Genomic DNA, 16,258 nt, shown 5'->3' on the forward strand with positions numbered 1-16,258 from the left:
AGTTACGTAATGGTTAGTGTTTATATTAAAATAGAACACGTTGGAGTTAAAAAAAATTATATGAAGATTTTGTTAAAAAAAATATTCAAAATTAGATAAATTATACTCCCTCTGTCTCTCTCATTTCTTTACAGTATTTTCACACTGCTCGACACGCATTTTAAGACGCATATAAAACATAGTTCTATAACGTATTTTTAAAATTTTCCTTTTTTGTATAAAAATTTAAACATCAAATTTTTATTCAGAAGGAAAAAAAGCTCAAAATAATTTGTCAAACTGCTTTTTACGAGATCATTAGAATGCGTGCCGAGCCCCCGTCCCCCATGTAAACAAATGAGGGGGACGGTGGGAGTATATTATATATTTGAATAATCAAAATATTATTCATGATTTAAAAAAAATTTATGACCGATTCTCCTAACCTTTGTGTATATAACTATAACTATATATATGATCAAAATTTATGTAACGAGAATCTCACAAAAATTTAATAAAATCCGCGAGCGATAGAAAAGTTTTGTGTGCAGTTTAGAAACTCCATCAAGAAATATATACTAATAGATAGATTTGCAAATGTTTGCACGGGACGCAGACCCTCTTATATATCCGATTCTTTCTTTCGTGGTTGATTTTAATGCCCCTTGCCCACTTAGGGTTCCCAATCTTGACATCTCCTTTATCTTTTGCTTTGATTTTGGTTAATTTGAAGCGATTTGTAATTACCACTAGCTGTTCTTTCTCTCAACCTCAGCAGGGCCTCTCCCAATTACATCTGGTTCGTTGCTTCTCTCCTCTCATAGTTCTGCTATTATCTAATTTAGCTTTTAGTTTGTGAAATTATATATTTCGATAAATTCTGTTGCAGGTCAGTGTATTGAAGATGGTGTGTGATAGATAGAGTGAGACCACCTCCCTCCCATATATGCGTGTTGTGTTTCGTAAATTGGATCTCAGAAGCCTCCTGTTGTTACTCATCGATGGCTGCTACTATTCCGGGAGCTCCTAGACACAATTGTGCTCTTCTTGCCGTCTTGAGTCAAATTACTGATGATATTAAGCCTAATGTTAATGAACATCCCGCCTTTCCCTTTCCCAGCCTCGTTTCGTCCGGACGCCTAGAGGTGTGCTAATATTCATTCGAGTCCCCTGTCATCGTCCTTACAGGCTTTGCTTTTACTAATTATGTTTTGCATTGTTGGAAATTGTTCTGTGTAGGTTCAAACTCTCAACGGTCCTACTACCGATGACTTCTGCAAATCCGTTGATTCATTTTACCCCAATTTTATTTACTTGCAAGGACAACAGCTCCCAAACAAACAAATTGGATCTCTGCTGTTTGGAGGTGTTGATATCTCCACACCAGAAGACATATCCCAGCTCTTTAATGTTTCAAAGTTGCCCACCACTGTATGTCACCTATTACACATGTTTCTTTCTCTTACCTTTATTATCAAGTATTTTTTTCCCGTAATGTAGTTCATTTAGTTGTATTTGCATCTCACAGTATATATATTTATTTATACATAACTTTAACTGCACGTGTCACCATATTAGTTGTTTTTATTAATGTACTATGTGTTTTTCTCCAAACAGTAGGGCATTGTGAACTTTTTACCATGCAAATTTGTGTGTATATGATTGTGTTCTTGTTTCTGTGGTGTTAATTAGATATGAAATCAGTGTCGGTATGACTATGTTCTTGTTTCTCTGTTGTTGATTACAACTAAAACCATATATAGTTCTGATATTTATTGGTGATGAGATGTCTAGTTGATGTGAAAAGATGAATATATTATATTACGCTATGAAAATTTTGAAAAGCTTAGTGGTGTACATATGCAGTTGTACCCTATCTTTAAGTCGTACCCTCTGTTATGAGAAGGGTGAGGTGTATGCATGTTGTATGCCTACTCTTGGATGTAGAGAGGCTATAGAGATGGCAACGGGTCGGTTCGGTTCGGGTTTCTTAAGATCCAAATCCGATCCTTTATGTTTCGGTTTGGGTCCGGATATTGAAAAGGAATATCCAAATCCGATTAGTCGGGTTTTTTAGGATTCGGTTCGCGTTCGGGTTTAATTCAGATCTTATTACAATAATTAATAATTAATAATTAATTAAAAATAAATAAATCTATAGTATTGTAACAGTATAATAGGTAACACGTTTTTTTAAAGTTAAGAATACAAAAGTAGTAGTGAACCTTGGTGCAGTGATTGACGTTTTGGCTTTTCTAAATGTTAGGGATGTGACTCACTCCTGGCGTGTAGGTGTGTTTAACTAAAAAAAATAGTACTTCATATACTTATGTAGTTTATGATTAGTGTCAAATATATTAAATTTAATTATGAACAATTATCCAACTTACCGGTTATAACCTTTAGATTTAATTATTTGATGTACATAAGTCATGTATTCTTGTTAATAAAACTATGTAAGATATTAATTTATTTAATAATTTATGATATTTATGGATTATATATGTATGTGCTATCAGATTTTTTCGGGTTTTGGATTTGGATCGGGTTCCGAGTCGGTTATGGGTTCGGTATATTCAAGATCCAAATCCAGATCCAAACTCTTTCGGGTCTGAACAAATATATTAAATTTAATTATCAACAATTATCCAATTTACCGGTTATAATGTTTAGAGTTAATTGTTTGATGTACATAAGTCATGTATTATTGTTATAAAACTATGTAAGATATTAATTTATTTAATAATTCATGATATTTATGTATTGTATATGTATATGCTATCGGATTTTTTTTCGGGTTTTGGATTCGGATCGGGTATGGGTTCGGTATATTTAAGATCCAAATCCAGACCCAAACTCTTTCGGGTCTGAACAAAGATCCGAATCTGGATCCAAATCCAAAAATCGGGTTTGGGACAAATGGATCGGAACATGTCAGGTATCCGTAGGGTCGGATAAAATTGTCATCCCTAAGAGGCTATTGGCCTAACCATCACAAGCTTTTATTGAAGCTCTATTTGTTGCCATTAAGTTTCATCTTCCAAATAAATTAACCTTCATGTTTTATATCTCCTTACATCCTGTTTCTGTTTCCTATTCCACTTTTTGCTGCCCACACAGTTTTATAAATATTTATATATAGAGACAAGCACGTGTGCGGCCTGTGCAAGGCATGGGCCTAGATATTAAAAATATATAAATTTCTGTTATTAAACGTATTTTTTATTTTTATTTTGGAGTTACATATTATTTTAAAATTCTAATAGGATTATAGGACTCTAATATAAAATTTGCAGACAGAATAGTAGATTTCTGTATATCATAATTCATCAGTTTATAACGTAGGTAATTGGTTTGCAATTCTCCTTAAGTATTAGCAAAAGTTTATCATACTAATATTCATCCATATTATGGTAGCAAAAAACCGATGAACCGACTACAAAAGATCTCGAGTCCGACTTTGATAGTATGGTATAGATGTGTATTAGTAGTAATCGGTAGACATGACATATACCGGAAGTGGATGTTGATCTAATAATTTAAATTGTTGTTGAAGGTTTATTTGGAAGTTCCAAATGGAGAAAATTTGGCAGAGGCACTTCATTCTAAAGTATGGTACCATGAATTTTTATGTTCCTGGACTCATATAGATCTATTCTGGTCATAAGTATATTGTGTGCTATCTTTGCAGGGAATACCTTACGTTATATACTGGAAGAATACATTTTCACATTATGCTGCCTGCCATTTTCGTCAGGCATTGTTCTCTGTGGTACAAAGGTTTGTTAGATTCTCTTGCGCAAAATTCAATGTGAATCATGTGATTTACTTTTATTTTTACCTTGACCTTCTTTTAGGGAACACAGTTGGAAATAATTGATTGATATTATAAAATGTAATTTTTGACTTGCTTAATTATGTATATTGCAGTTCATCAAGCCATACATGGGACGCTTTCCATCTTGCACATGCATCATTCAGTCTGTACTGTGTAAGAAACAACCTTGTTCTCCCTGATAACAGCCAAGAAAGTAATGATAACCTAGGTCCTCACCTTATTGGTGAACCTCCAAAGATCGATGTTGCTCCAGTTGAGATGGTTGAAGGGGATGACGAAGATGGTTCTTCTGGTGTTCTTCCTGCAATAAAGATATATGATGATGAGGTGAATATAAGGTTTCTTATTTGTGGCATGACATGCTCCCTGGTAAGACAGACTTCTCACAATCATGTTTCTTTCTTTTGCATCTTCTTTTGAAATATGTTTTTTTTATTACTTGGGTTTTCTTATGACTTCTTTTTTAATTTTATCAGGATGAAAGCTTATTAGGATCTTTGGCAGATGGCCTGAATGCTCTTTTGAGTATTGAAGTATGTATCTTGAGTGCTCTCTATGCATTAAATCCTACCAAAATACATTTCTCAAAATTTATCTGTAATGGAAGCTATTAGCAAATTTTTGGAACAGTTGAATATGGGTTATGAACTTGAAAGATTTTGCCATCGAGGAGTGTGGAAAATAGGATAACAAGGACATAAAATCAAGGAAAACAAGTAATTGATTATCTCGTTGTCGAGCTATTTGTAAGCTATTCGAGTTTGGTTCATAAAATCTTGAGTTTGGTTAAGGGTTTAGACTATAATTGAGCCAAGCACGAGCTCAAGCTGTTCAAATACTTCATAGAACTCTCAAATGCTTCATCAAGCTCGTTCTTAAATTCACTAGACTCGTGAGTCGTGAGCCAAATCGAGCCTTCATTTATATACTTCTTACAAATTCCTGATATACCCTTGTATATTTATTGTTTTAGTTCGGTGGAGTACTCTGAAGATGATCAGTAATTGGAGTACTATATGCCTTAATATTTGTTCTTCAATACATTTTGCGATATATAATAACCTGAGCATATTGCAGGACATGTAGTACTCCAGTTAGTACTTCATTTATATAAAGTACTCCACTGAAATCTTGGCTATATGTATATATGAAATATTAATATGGATTTACATATTCAAACAGATTGAGTTGAGCTTATCATGTTCAAGATTTGTCAATCTAGTACGGTTAATTTGAGCCTGAGCAATGGGCATATCCCTTTTTTTGTCGGGCTGAAATTCGAAATAAAATTTATTGCTACATCATGCTTGAGTCTGATACAGTAGTATTTGGCTGATTAATATTGAAGACCTGTTTTAATTTGTTTGCCTTAGTCCATGCTATATGGTACTTGGCCAGCATTAACTTCTCATGTTTGTTTCTTGTGTGGCTTCCAGATGCGGGGGAGTAAGCTTCACAATCGTGTTAGGTATGTTGTGGTTTAGGTTATCCGACAAACAAGTGTGGATCTTTGTTTGTTTCTGCTTACAGAAGGTGTACAGGTTACTGACTTGCGTAGAGTTAATTTACAAGTTAGAGTAGAAGAAATTTTTTTGCTTAAAAGTTGTGATCTGTTTGGACCTTCGATAGTTTAAAACTTTGAAGTTACAGAAAATATAAAACAATGGTTAATAATATTACAAGCTTCATGTGACGATAGTAATATATATTCTCGTCTCAGAAATTAAAAATTATAAATAACTCAATGAAACAAGTACTCACACTCTATTTTCTAATATTCAACTTATAAATAGGTCTTGAAGGAAAACTTTTTTTTTTTTTTGAAAGGTCAAAAGTTGGTATTTAATAAACAGATTACAGAAGGTATTTTGGCCTACAAGTTGACTTAACTTGCAAGCTAATTGATCGGACCAAATTAGCTAATTTTAGCTTCCAAGTTGACTTTAACGTGCAAGCTGCTTTAACAAACAGGCCATAAGTATTTTGCTTAAACTATTACCCACTAAAGCTGTGTTAAAAGGAGGCAATTCATGAACACGTGAAATTTGTTTGTGGTATCCATTATAAATTCTTTTGCTTTTTAGACCGAGTAATATTTATTTTAGAAGAGTGTGCACATGGTGTCACTAAAAACTAAGACATGACATAAGGAATATATTTGTGTCACTAGCACACATGCTCAAACTTTAAGCCAAAATCCTTTGAACAGGCCATTGTAAGCATGAGAAATAATTTCAACTTAACCTGGCCCCTTTAGCCTTGTTATAGAATTAAGAATGACATTGTAGTAAATAACAGGTTTTTTACTAGTTCGATTTATCTACTTGAAACCAGTGCACAAACTTGAAAAATTAGCTGTAGGAAGTAATATATGTTGTGAACTCTTGTGGTATTGAAAATAAACCCATCCTTGACCATGCTTCTCCTGAGCAGCAACTTGATTGATTGATTGATTAATTTTATTGCTCTGTGGCTCAGTGCGCTTCCACCACCTCTCCAGGCAGGAACATTTTCTCGTGGTGTTGTGACCATGCGTTGTGATTTGTCAACCTCTAGTGCTGCCCATATATCCCTTTTGGTGTCGGGTAGTGCACAAACATGTTTTGATGATCAGGTAAACCAAAAAGTAGAAGACATTATTATTTTGAGATTCAGATAATACGTTTGTAGTTTCCATATCTGAGGCATTATGGATTGTTTTTTGTCTGTTCCCAGCTGCTGGAGAACCACATTAAGAGTGAACTTATTGAAAAAAATCAGTTAGTTCATGCTCTGCCAGTTACTGAGGAAAACTCTCAATCTTTATCTGAACCTCGGACTTCTGCTGCGGTAGCTTGTGGGCGATCAGTATTTGAAGTTGGCATGAAGGTTCCTACTTGGGCTTTACAGGTCTCTTTTTTCTCTTTCTCGTAATTAAGTTCTATTTTATTATTCATTTTACATATCATGACTTGTAATTTGAGGGATTTGGGAATCTTAGCCTATAAGTTGTGATGCCAACCTTTTATTTTATATATACTAGCTTATAACCCGTGCCATGCACGGATATTTCTGAAAATATAAGTTCATCTTAATTATTCGTATGATGTATGGATATTTTTAAAAAATTGTTTGTATTAATATATATATATATATAGGCACTTGCTCAAATGAGAACTTTCTTAAAATGAGAACCGTGAGAACTTTTTTAATTTATCAATATCTCATTCATTTGAAGGGCCCCGCCAGGGGCACCTTCACAAAAAATGTATATAATTAAGGTCTTCACCTAGCTAGTCGAAAAAAATCAAAAAAAAAAAATCACTGATGACGTGGCAGTGGACTTTTTTTTTTTGAATTTTTTTTTGAATTTTTTTTTTTGACTAACTAGGAAGAGACTAGTTTTATATACATTTTTTATATTGGGTACCCGCTAGTTTGATGTTTAGATTAGCCAAAATATGATAAATTAAGGAAGTTCTCACGGTTCTCATTTTAAGAAGTTCTCACTGGAGTAACCCTCTATATATATATATATATATATATATATATATATATATAATTTGTTATATCTTACTAATATTTTATACGCTGATATATACAAGATTAAATTTAACATTTTCATTTCAGTAAAAATGAAAAGATTTAGTGAGGAGTTAGTAAAAATGAAAAGATTTAGTGATGAGTTAATAACAGTGTTTGAAATAGAACATAAAATAGGAAGTAGGAATGTAGGATTAGTTATGAATTTTATAATAATTACCATATTCTATTTATAGAACCTCCTTTTATTTGGTTTAGAACATAAAAAAAATAAAAGTCGTATTCTTATTGCAAAACCAACTTTTATATGTTTTTTACAAAACCTCCTATTTTATTCAGAACATAAAAAGAACAGGGGAAGTATTCAATTTACAAATCCTATTTCTAATGGATTTGAACATCGAAAGTATCATTTATATATTATGTATAAATATCTTTTATTATTACATGATCTTCACCGTTTTTTAAATAACAAGATCTAATGATTCGTATTTATTATGCGGTGTTTAGAACATATAAAGAATAAAAGTCGTATATTACTTGCGTCCAAAATTTACTTCTACTTAATTTTATAAAATCTTCTTCTATTTATTTAGAACATAAAAAGAGAAGAGAATATATACTATTTGCAAAATCTATTCCTATTTGATTTAGAACATCGTAAGTATAAATTTTATTTTATATTTGAATATTTGAATATTATATATAAATATCTTTTATTATTATGTAATCTTGACCGTATATCAAACAATATAATCTAATTTCGTATGTATTCTGCGGTACTATACTAAACGACCAAACTATCTTCCTTATGCTTATTATATATAAGGATATAATAATGCTGAGTTTGGATAGGAAAAAAGTAGCAAAAGTATATGAAGCCTCTTATGAGAGGAATCAGCCAAGTCTTTTTCATTATGCTAGTATAATATGATGAAGTACCTAATATGTTTTTTAATTCTTTGATTGATAGATGTGCCTAAATTGCCGATTTTCACTTTGATTTGTGTATAATGGAAAATCCCTTGATATAGTGTAAGGAATTAGATGAAGTTATAAGCTAAGCTCTATCCAACTAAATCCAACCTTTTCTACAGTACTTTATAAAATTGTAAAAGGCAATTACTTGGCTTCTGCATCTGTTCCCAACTTCCTACCCTAAACTGATTTATTATTATATTAAAAGGAAGCATGACCATCAGTTGTGTAGTAGTGAAACAGCAAGTAAAGCAAATTATCACACTGATAAATAACATGCACCAAAGCCATCTTAGGCCTAAACTGGGAATTTTTCCCCATATTATCCATCAAGTTGATTAATCATGATTTTTTTAGTTGCCTTGCTTATATACTACTCAAATACAAACTACTAAAATACAAACTAAATACAAACCAATGCGATTCAGTGGAATGGTAAGAATTTTGGGACCGGGGATGGACCCCGATATGGGCCTAGACGGGGTCTAAGTGGGGCTTAGTGGGACCATGTTGGGGCCAAGTTTTGGCTCTTAAGGTTGTCTGGAGCCTGTCCAGGGCCTGTGCGGAGCCTTGGCGAGGCTCTAGCGGACCCGGGGTGGATTGAGTGGGGGGAGGGGAGAGTGGGCCCTAGGTGGGTGATGACATATAGGGGGTGGGTGATGTCGTTTAGGTATAGTTTCTCTCGGTTTGTATTTTAGTGGTTTGTATTTCAACAATTGCCTATATATATATATATGATCGCCTGTGATTAAAATTCTTTTCGTGTGCATTTTCAGGTTTTAAGGCAGTTGGCACCAGAAACTTCTTATCGGTGCTTAGTTGCACTTGGCATTGCAGGTGTTCAGGGGTTGGCTGTTTCTTCATTCGAGGAAGATGACGCTGAACGGATCCTTTTCTTCTGTAGAAAGCAGGGAAGAGATGATTTTGCAAAAAGAATGAATATAACTAGTCCTCCTATATGGTTTAGACCACCTGCTCCAAGTAGAAAGAGATCTCTAATGTCTATAGAAGGCTCACGGGATGGTTTCTATTCCGGAAGTCAAGCTGCCCAGGAACAAGAAGATCAAAAGGATAAAGAAACTGGATTATCCAATGGGATTACTACTCCTTTAGTACCTGTTAGGAATAAATTGAAAGTGGCTGCAATGAGGCCCATTCCTCACATCCGTCACCAAAAAATGTTACCCTTTGCTGGACTTTCTGAGACAAATGGACATGAGGGTGGTCAGGTGAAGGCTAACATGCCAGCTATGCCATCCACAAAGCACAGCATGGTTGGAGCAAATTCTACTAGCCATCGCAAATCATTATCAAGTTCATATCAGGCAAAACAGATTATTTCCTTGAATCCCCTTCCCTTGAAAAAGCATGGTTGTGAGAGGAGCCCCATACACGTTTGCTCAGAGGTAATTTTCTTGTCATAGTCAAAGATATGTCAAAAAGGAGGGTATGGGATCTTATTTTCCAGCTATCATTGTGGCAAGTCAGGGGTTTGTGATGGTGGTTCATTGCGTAGACACAGGCACACCCACACATGCAACCCTATATTAGAATTTTCTAGTACTCTGATATTCACTGCAGCTTCTATAATTTTGATCACACAGGAGGAGTTTCTCAAGGATGTTATGCAGTTTCTGATCCTTCGGGGACACACTCGTCTCATACCTCAAGGTGGTATTGCAGAATTCCCAGATGCTATACTGAATGCAAAACGGCTTGATCTCTTCAACTTGTACAGAGAGGTTAGCTATTTTGCGTGTTCTTGCTGCTTTAGCAATTAGCACTGATCATGAAAATCTCTACTGGCTGTTATATTCTCTTCATGTCAAAGCCTAAGGCTTGATGTTAAACAGAAAAATCATCTTACAGTTGGAAATATTGTAGGTAGTTTCAAGGGGCGGGTTTCATGTTGGCAATGGTATTAATTGGAAAGGGCAGGTTTTCTCCAAGATGAGCAATCATACAGTAACCAATCGCATGACGGTAGGCTCTGTAACCCTGCATCTTTGTTCTTTGCCTTTTGAATTTCACATTATTATGGCAGCAATTTTGTGCACAGATGTGAAAAGGTGAAATCAACTGTTTTGCTTGGTCAGAATCATAGTTCACTTTATGGAATTTGGTGGTTAACTTACACCCATAAATCACTGCATATCTGCTAGTATATTCTTAAGAAATTATCAACACAAAATTTTTACAAGTGGCGGCAGTTCAAACATTGTGAATATAAGTCAGCTTGGGTTTTTTGTTTTTTGAGGTTTACGCTGAGGGTTGATATCTGTACCTCTAATTTTAAACTTCTGGTTATAAAGATTGCTATTACATGTAATGCATTACTACAAGTATTATGTGATTAAATGTATTCATTGAAATGTAATTGTGATTATATCCAACTAGGGTGTCGGAAACACGCTTAAAAGGCACTATGAAACTTACCTTCTGGAATATGAATTGGCGCATGATGATGTTGACGGAGAGTGCTGCTTGCTTTGCCACAGGTTTTTTTTTTCTTTTGTCCATGAAGTAGATAAATATGCTTGTATGCTATTTTGGTCATTATCTCTAACATGAAATCTGTTGATGTTGCCAGTAGCGCTGCTGGGGATTGGGTGAACTGTGGCATATGTGGTGAGTGGGCTCATTTTGGATGCGATAGAAGGCAAGGTCTTGGTGCCTTCAAGGTAAAATATATGTTGGAAAGTCAACTTGTGCAGTCATGAATTTGTCCTGACCTGTTTCCTTGAGATGAACATATTTTTTGAACATGCAGGATTATGCCAAAACAGATGGTCTTGAATACATTTGTCCACAGTGCAGCATTTCAAATTTTAAGAAGAAACTGCAGAAAACCACAAATGGCTACTCTTGAGCCATCATTCTGACCCGTCTATTTTTGGCGACCAGATTTTCTTTTCCTCTGTTACGGGGCAGCGGTTTTGGGCATCTGTCATAGTAGGAATGTCCAGCGTTTATTGTCAAGTTGCTTGGCTGTTTCATATCAAAGGGTACTTGCAACTTAATAGGAAACAAGTTCCTGAGAGCAGCAACTGGAATAAAAAGGGTTGTGTGTTATAATATTTGAGTGATTATGTAATTTACTAGATTTTGGTATATTAAACATACTTTGTTTAACAAAGTGCTAATTGTTTTCAAATTCTATATAATGTAATCTATTAAACCAGTTTGGCTAGTGTGGAAGAGAGCTTTAACATGGCTAGAGTAAGCAGTTTTGAAGAGTACTTTTTACATGCATTTTTCTATTTGGGCCAATCTACATGCTTCTTATTTATGGAGATGAGCGCAACCCCAAGAACTGCTTCAAAAATTCTTCATGGCAAAAAATCACGAACACTTTTTTCTTTTTTTGCCAAACAAGAACTTAAACACTTTTTATCTCCATGATGAAATTGTAAAAGCTCTGTGAATGTCCATAATTAGAGTTGCTCAAATGGGCTTTTGGTGCTATAATAATATTATCATTCTGTCAGAATGTACATTCCTTTGGATGAATTGTATTGAATTATACATGTTTGTTTAATAGAAGTTGCTTTTGCTTTTGGTTTCTATTTTTCTTGAATCTTTTGTGTAAATAAGTAGAATCATTTTTAAAAAGCCCAGAATTCTAGCTTCTTTCCCAGAGATTCTGGGGCCGTTTGGGTTTGCTTAAAAGAAGTGATTTCTTGCTTATAGTAAAGAAGTGGAGTAGAATTGAGAAGTAAATAAATTAATAAAGTGTTTGGAAAAGAAGCAAAAATTGTGAGAGAGAAGCTAACATTCTCAGCTTCTTAAAAGTGCTTCTACTTCTTCACACAAACGGATTAAGAAAAGCAGAAGCAGGATTTACTTCTATTTCCCAAACAAGCCTTCTGTTTCTTTTTCAAACACTTTATTAACTTATCTACTTCTCACTTTTAATCCATTTCTTTACTTTAAACAAAGAACCACTTTTTCTAAGCTTGCCCAAACTGCCCCATAATATTCGTATATTTTGCCAGTGACGTAGTTACAGGAGTTGAAATCTGTCAATCATCTGTATTCATATACATATAAAATTTGTCAATCATCACTAGTCATATACATTTAGTCATATTGTAGCTAATATTGGAGGTCTGAATGTGTTAATTTTACGAATTAACATGTTAAGAAATGAAAAAACTAATTAAATACTCCCAACACAATAATAATTAATCTAGTCCCAACACAATCATTTAGTCCCACAATTTTTTTTTATTATATGTAATGAATTCGAATGATGTTAAGGTTGTGTATTGGAATATTTTTCCCTCATCCGTGACTTATTTGTAGAACAAGTTAGCCCCCGGATACAAAATAGCCCGCTGGATACGAATCCCGGTCCGGTATTCCGGCAAAGGTTACCGTATGTCGAGCACAACATGAAACCTCTAGTATTAATATACCTATCTTCTATTAATTGATTAATATTAATAACCACGTTAACACTTAATTGGTCATTAAGCTCCAGTAAGAAGATCGAACTGCAGATATGGATATTGCTATACGAAGTCCATCGTATTTTGAGAAACTTTTCCACACATTCTCTGAATAGGTCTTGTTTCTTTTTCTTGTAATCCACATCACAGCCCCGGGGACACTTACATTGATGGTAATCTTTGTGTTGAAACCTCAAAAGCCCATTTTTTCGCTCCGGACAGTAAGCTTAGATTCATATAAACTGGATGTTTCTTCAAACTCGACCTTATTTGTTTCATCAGTTGTTTCATTAGGTTCAAATGCTCAAAATCCTAATAAAATTGGTATCAAGTACAGCAGATCAAGAATGCACATCTTCAGTGAAGATGCAATAATTGGACAGATCCGAGTTCCTGAGTTCTATCAACCTTCTCATAGCACAAATGTAAGTGTACCCACTCGAGTTGTGTTCCATTGTGTAAATATCAGTCAAATCCTCTCAGGTGTTTCAGATGTTTCCTTACACACCCTTGCTAAGATAAGAATATCAGGTGATATCAGAGCTCATATTCAAGTATTTCGCATCACCTAACCAACAGTCAAGGTATGTACTATCAGATTATCAATAAGTTAACTGCATTCTCTATAAAATGTTACTCGTTTGTAATTTTTTTATTTATCTAGCCAGATAAATACCACCTTTTTATGTACATATATTGCTTAATGGACAATAGATACAAACTTAAGAAACATAAAGAAGTTGACCATAAGTAGTTGATGTAAACCTACCTAGAAGTAGGCAATTCACTTAGCACAATGTCCAGAACTTGAAGTGCTTCTTGGGGCGCATCAGCCTGCCTCCCCTTCAAAAACATTTCCAAGTGGTGCAAGTCGGCACGTGAAGCTAGTGTGATTACAACTTTACATTCCCCCTTTCTCCTGCATTCATGGGAAGATAACAAACTATTAACAGCTGTTTTGAGCTCACAAAATATTTTCAATAATAAAAGAAGTCCAGAAGAGTACCTTGCAGTGCCCGATCCATCATCTTCATCAGTGACGGTGATTTTGATTCATTGATTTATCTTTGTATTTAATTTTACATGGAACCGCTAAAATAAAAATGAAAATAGTGTAAACAAAGCTCATTCCTCATACCCCTCCCTCATACCCACCTCCGCCCCTTGTGCATGACAAACCTACAACTTGGGTGTTTGAGAAATCAGTTTGAAATTATTTCCTCAACAATATAACAATATTGCAGAATGAGGTAAAAAGACACAAATACACTATTACCATGCTTTCATCTATCCAACTAATAAAAGACAAACATATCCCAGAACAAATTGAACTCTAGCATTATAAACTCATTATGCCACAGGATTGCAAGTGATAAATATTTGGTTAAAAATGTTCCCAATGCACAAGAGCTACAACATATTTCAATGCTCACAGAAATTAGAAAACAAAATTGAGTTCAACCATAACCAGCTAACAGAGGTTACTAATAAAAAAAAAAATCCGAAGCGATAATTGCTAATATAAATTGTTCTGAATAATTCAGTTCATCGCATCATAATCATCAAGCTGCCCATTGTACTCTTGCACCTTTCTCCTTATCTTGGAAGTATCCACCCAGGTAACAAAGTCTTCCATATTTCTAGTTACAAGAAATGCTGGATCTGTCACTGTCTCTGGACCCACTCGGACATGGCCCTGCTCTATATATGTAATAGCTTCTTTAAGATGTTCAGCAAACTTTAACCGTACCAAAATGGTTGAGAGCCTACGGCTGCCAATTAAGACGCGAGGAGTTTCGCATTAAAGCAGACCATATTATGGGATTCATCAACAGTGATATGGAGACAAGCTACTTACCGACAAAACGAGGAGACAGACATGTTCTTGCATAAATTTAAATCTTTTCTGGATGGTATAACACCCATATTATACCTACAATAACAAAGATGTTTATGTTAATGACAATCTTGTTTACAACAAAGAGATTCGGAAAAATCAAGAAACAAAATCTACAAAAGAACTCTGGAAAATATCAAAGAGAAGTTCCTCTCATATAATTATATACATTATAAGAAAATAGAGACATTAAGTGGTTTATATTTGATCACTATCATATATATATATATGGGTCCCGGTCCCTAGCATTCATATGCCAGGGAGCTCTTAAATAACATAAGGTTCTGGACTGTTGGATGAATATCCAGCGGCCAGGATTATAACAAAATTTTAACATGTACAACGCTTTTTAAACGTTGTATGGGATGTCCCTGTACAGCGGTTAAAAAGCGCTGTACATGTTCAAATTTTATTATAATCCTGGCCGCTGGCCGAGAAGCTGTATGTTATTATAGAATAACCAAAGTCGATCCATTAATAGAGAGCATAGGCTGGTTTAGGCATGGGGTGATCCAGTGCTTCACTATAGAGCACAAATATACATGAACATACATTTTAATACAGTCATATACAACAAAATATCTTGAGCAAAAAGTAAAGTTAGACGAACAAAACTCACAGCTTCTCCAAAAGGGAGGCTGTCATCTGAAGACGTTCCGGGTCCCTTTGGTCCATCTGTTTCAATATATTCACCAGCTTCTGCACCATTCTACAAATGCTATTGTACCTATACAATTAGCAAAAAAGACTCCACAAATTAGAGAATTTTTAAAAACAATCAATTCATGGCATATTTACATGAAATTCACATATATATCAAGTATTAAGGTTAGGGGATGCAATACTTCTTGTAATCATCTCGTGCAGTAAGATGGTAACGTTGCGTAACATGGGTTTCACGATGACCACCTTCTCTCTTCCAATCCAAAAAATTAACTTTCTTGAGCAATTTCTTCTCATGAAATTTCAACTTCCTCATGCTTCAACTATCGACTTCAGAATCTACAAACAGAAAAAAGAGAAAAGTGCTTATAACACCCTGAATTAGCAACTAACTTAACTGGAGCAAGCCAAGATTATTCTACTAATTGGACGAATTTGGATATTACCTCAGCCTGGAGAACTTCGATCGAAATTAGGGCACGAGAAAGCGCGCCCAGTTGTGTTTGTTGAGCTCTACAAATAAATCGATGGGCTTGGTAGTGATATTTAGGGCTTTATTCATTTTAATTGGGCCAGAATTAGTGAAATTTTATAAAGGATTCACCTGACCCAAATCTATACTATCTTACTGTATACAGGCCGGGTTCTGGTACAAACTTACAAACTTTATGCGTTTAACACATATATAATTTGAGTTCAACCTTTTTTTAACATATTTTGTTGAACATCGATTGAAATTGTGTTGAAAGAATACATAAACTAATTTTTCAATGTAAGGGATTGTATCAAATAATTTTTTTTTTAAGTTACAAACTTACAAACTTTTTTTTATTCTCCCATCGTGTTAATTCTTAGTTATAATAAGTATCTATGTTGAAAATTCTTGAAAAAACATTACAATTTTTAAAAATAACGCATGTATAAGTCGTG

The 16,258-nt window shown here is 34.4% G+C and overlaps 2 protein-coding genes across 2 annotated transcripts; one reads left to right on the forward strand and one right to left on the reverse strand.

Annotated features, from left to right (window-relative positions):
• The first annotated feature begins 492 nt into the window (after positions 1-492).
• Positions 493-11,498, forward strand: LOC108223261 (AT-rich interactive domain-containing protein 4). The gene is made up of 16 exons (XM_017397420.2): positions 493-778; positions 869-1,124; positions 1,219-1,410; positions 3,536-3,589; positions 3,671-3,759; positions 3,910-4,186; positions 4,294-4,350; positions 5,254-5,285; positions 6,296-6,431; positions 6,533-6,706; positions 9,094-9,723; positions 9,922-10,059; positions 10,202-10,300; positions 10,715-10,815; positions 10,908-10,998; positions 11,088-11,498. Exons 2-16 carry the CDS (start codon positions 981-983, stop codon positions 11,184-11,186), a joined length of 2,313 nt encoding a protein of 770 aa, XP_017252909.1. The 5' UTR covers positions 493-778; positions 869-980; the 3' UTR covers positions 11,187-11,498.
• Positions 11,499-14,082: 2,584 nt separating this feature from the next.
• Positions 14,083-15,896, reverse strand: LOC108220588 (uncharacterized). Its single transcript, XM_017394390.2, has 5 exons — positions 15,775-15,896; positions 15,511-15,667; positions 15,285-15,392; positions 14,627-14,701; positions 14,083-14,540 (listed from the first exon to the last, which is right to left on the reverse strand). Exons 2-5 carry the CDS (start codon positions 15,642-15,644, stop codon positions 14,309-14,311), a joined length of 549 nt encoding a protein of 182 aa, XP_017249879.1. The 5' UTR covers positions 15,645-15,667; positions 15,775-15,896; the 3' UTR covers positions 14,083-14,308.
• Between the last annotated feature and the right edge of the window lie 362 nt (positions 15,897-16,258).

This window comes from Daucus carota, chromosome 5 (assembly GCF_001625215.2).
Source record: "Daucus carota subsp. sativus chromosome 5, DH1 v3.0, whole genome shotgun sequence".
Classification (NCBI taxonomy): domain Eukaryota; kingdom Viridiplantae; phylum Streptophyta; class Magnoliopsida; order Apiales; family Apiaceae; genus Daucus; species Daucus carota.

What these genes read in the sequence shown, in the direction of transcription:
- LOC108223261 (XM_017397420.2), top strand. Translation starts at nt 981, where the DNA reads ATGGCTGCTACTATTCCGGGAGCTCCTAGACACAATTGTGCTCTTCTT. An exon ending in CAGAGGCACTTCATTCTAAA is followed by an intron (nt 3,590 to 3,670) that starts GTATGGTACCAT and finishes CTATCTTTGCAG; the next exon opens with GGAATACCTTACGTTATATA. An exon ending in TCTTCAACTTGTACAGAGAG is followed by an intron (nt 10,060 to 10,201) that starts GTTAGCTATTTT and finishes GAAATATTGTAG; the next exon opens with GTAGTTTCAAGGGGCGGGTT.
- LOC108220588 (XM_017394390.2), bottom strand. Translation starts at nt 15,644, where the DNA reads ATGAGGAAGTTGAAATTTCATGAGAAGAAATTGCTCAAGAAAGTTAAT. An exon ending in GCACGAGATGATTACAAGAA is followed by an intron (nt 15,393 to 15,510) that starts GTATTGCATCCC and finishes CTAATTGTATAG; the next exon opens with GTACAATAGCATTTGTAGAA. An exon ending in GCCTCCCTTTTGGAGAAGCT is followed by an intron (nt 14,702 to 15,284) that starts GTGAGTTTTGTT and finishes TTGTTATTGTAG; the next exon opens with GTATAATATGGGTGTTATAC.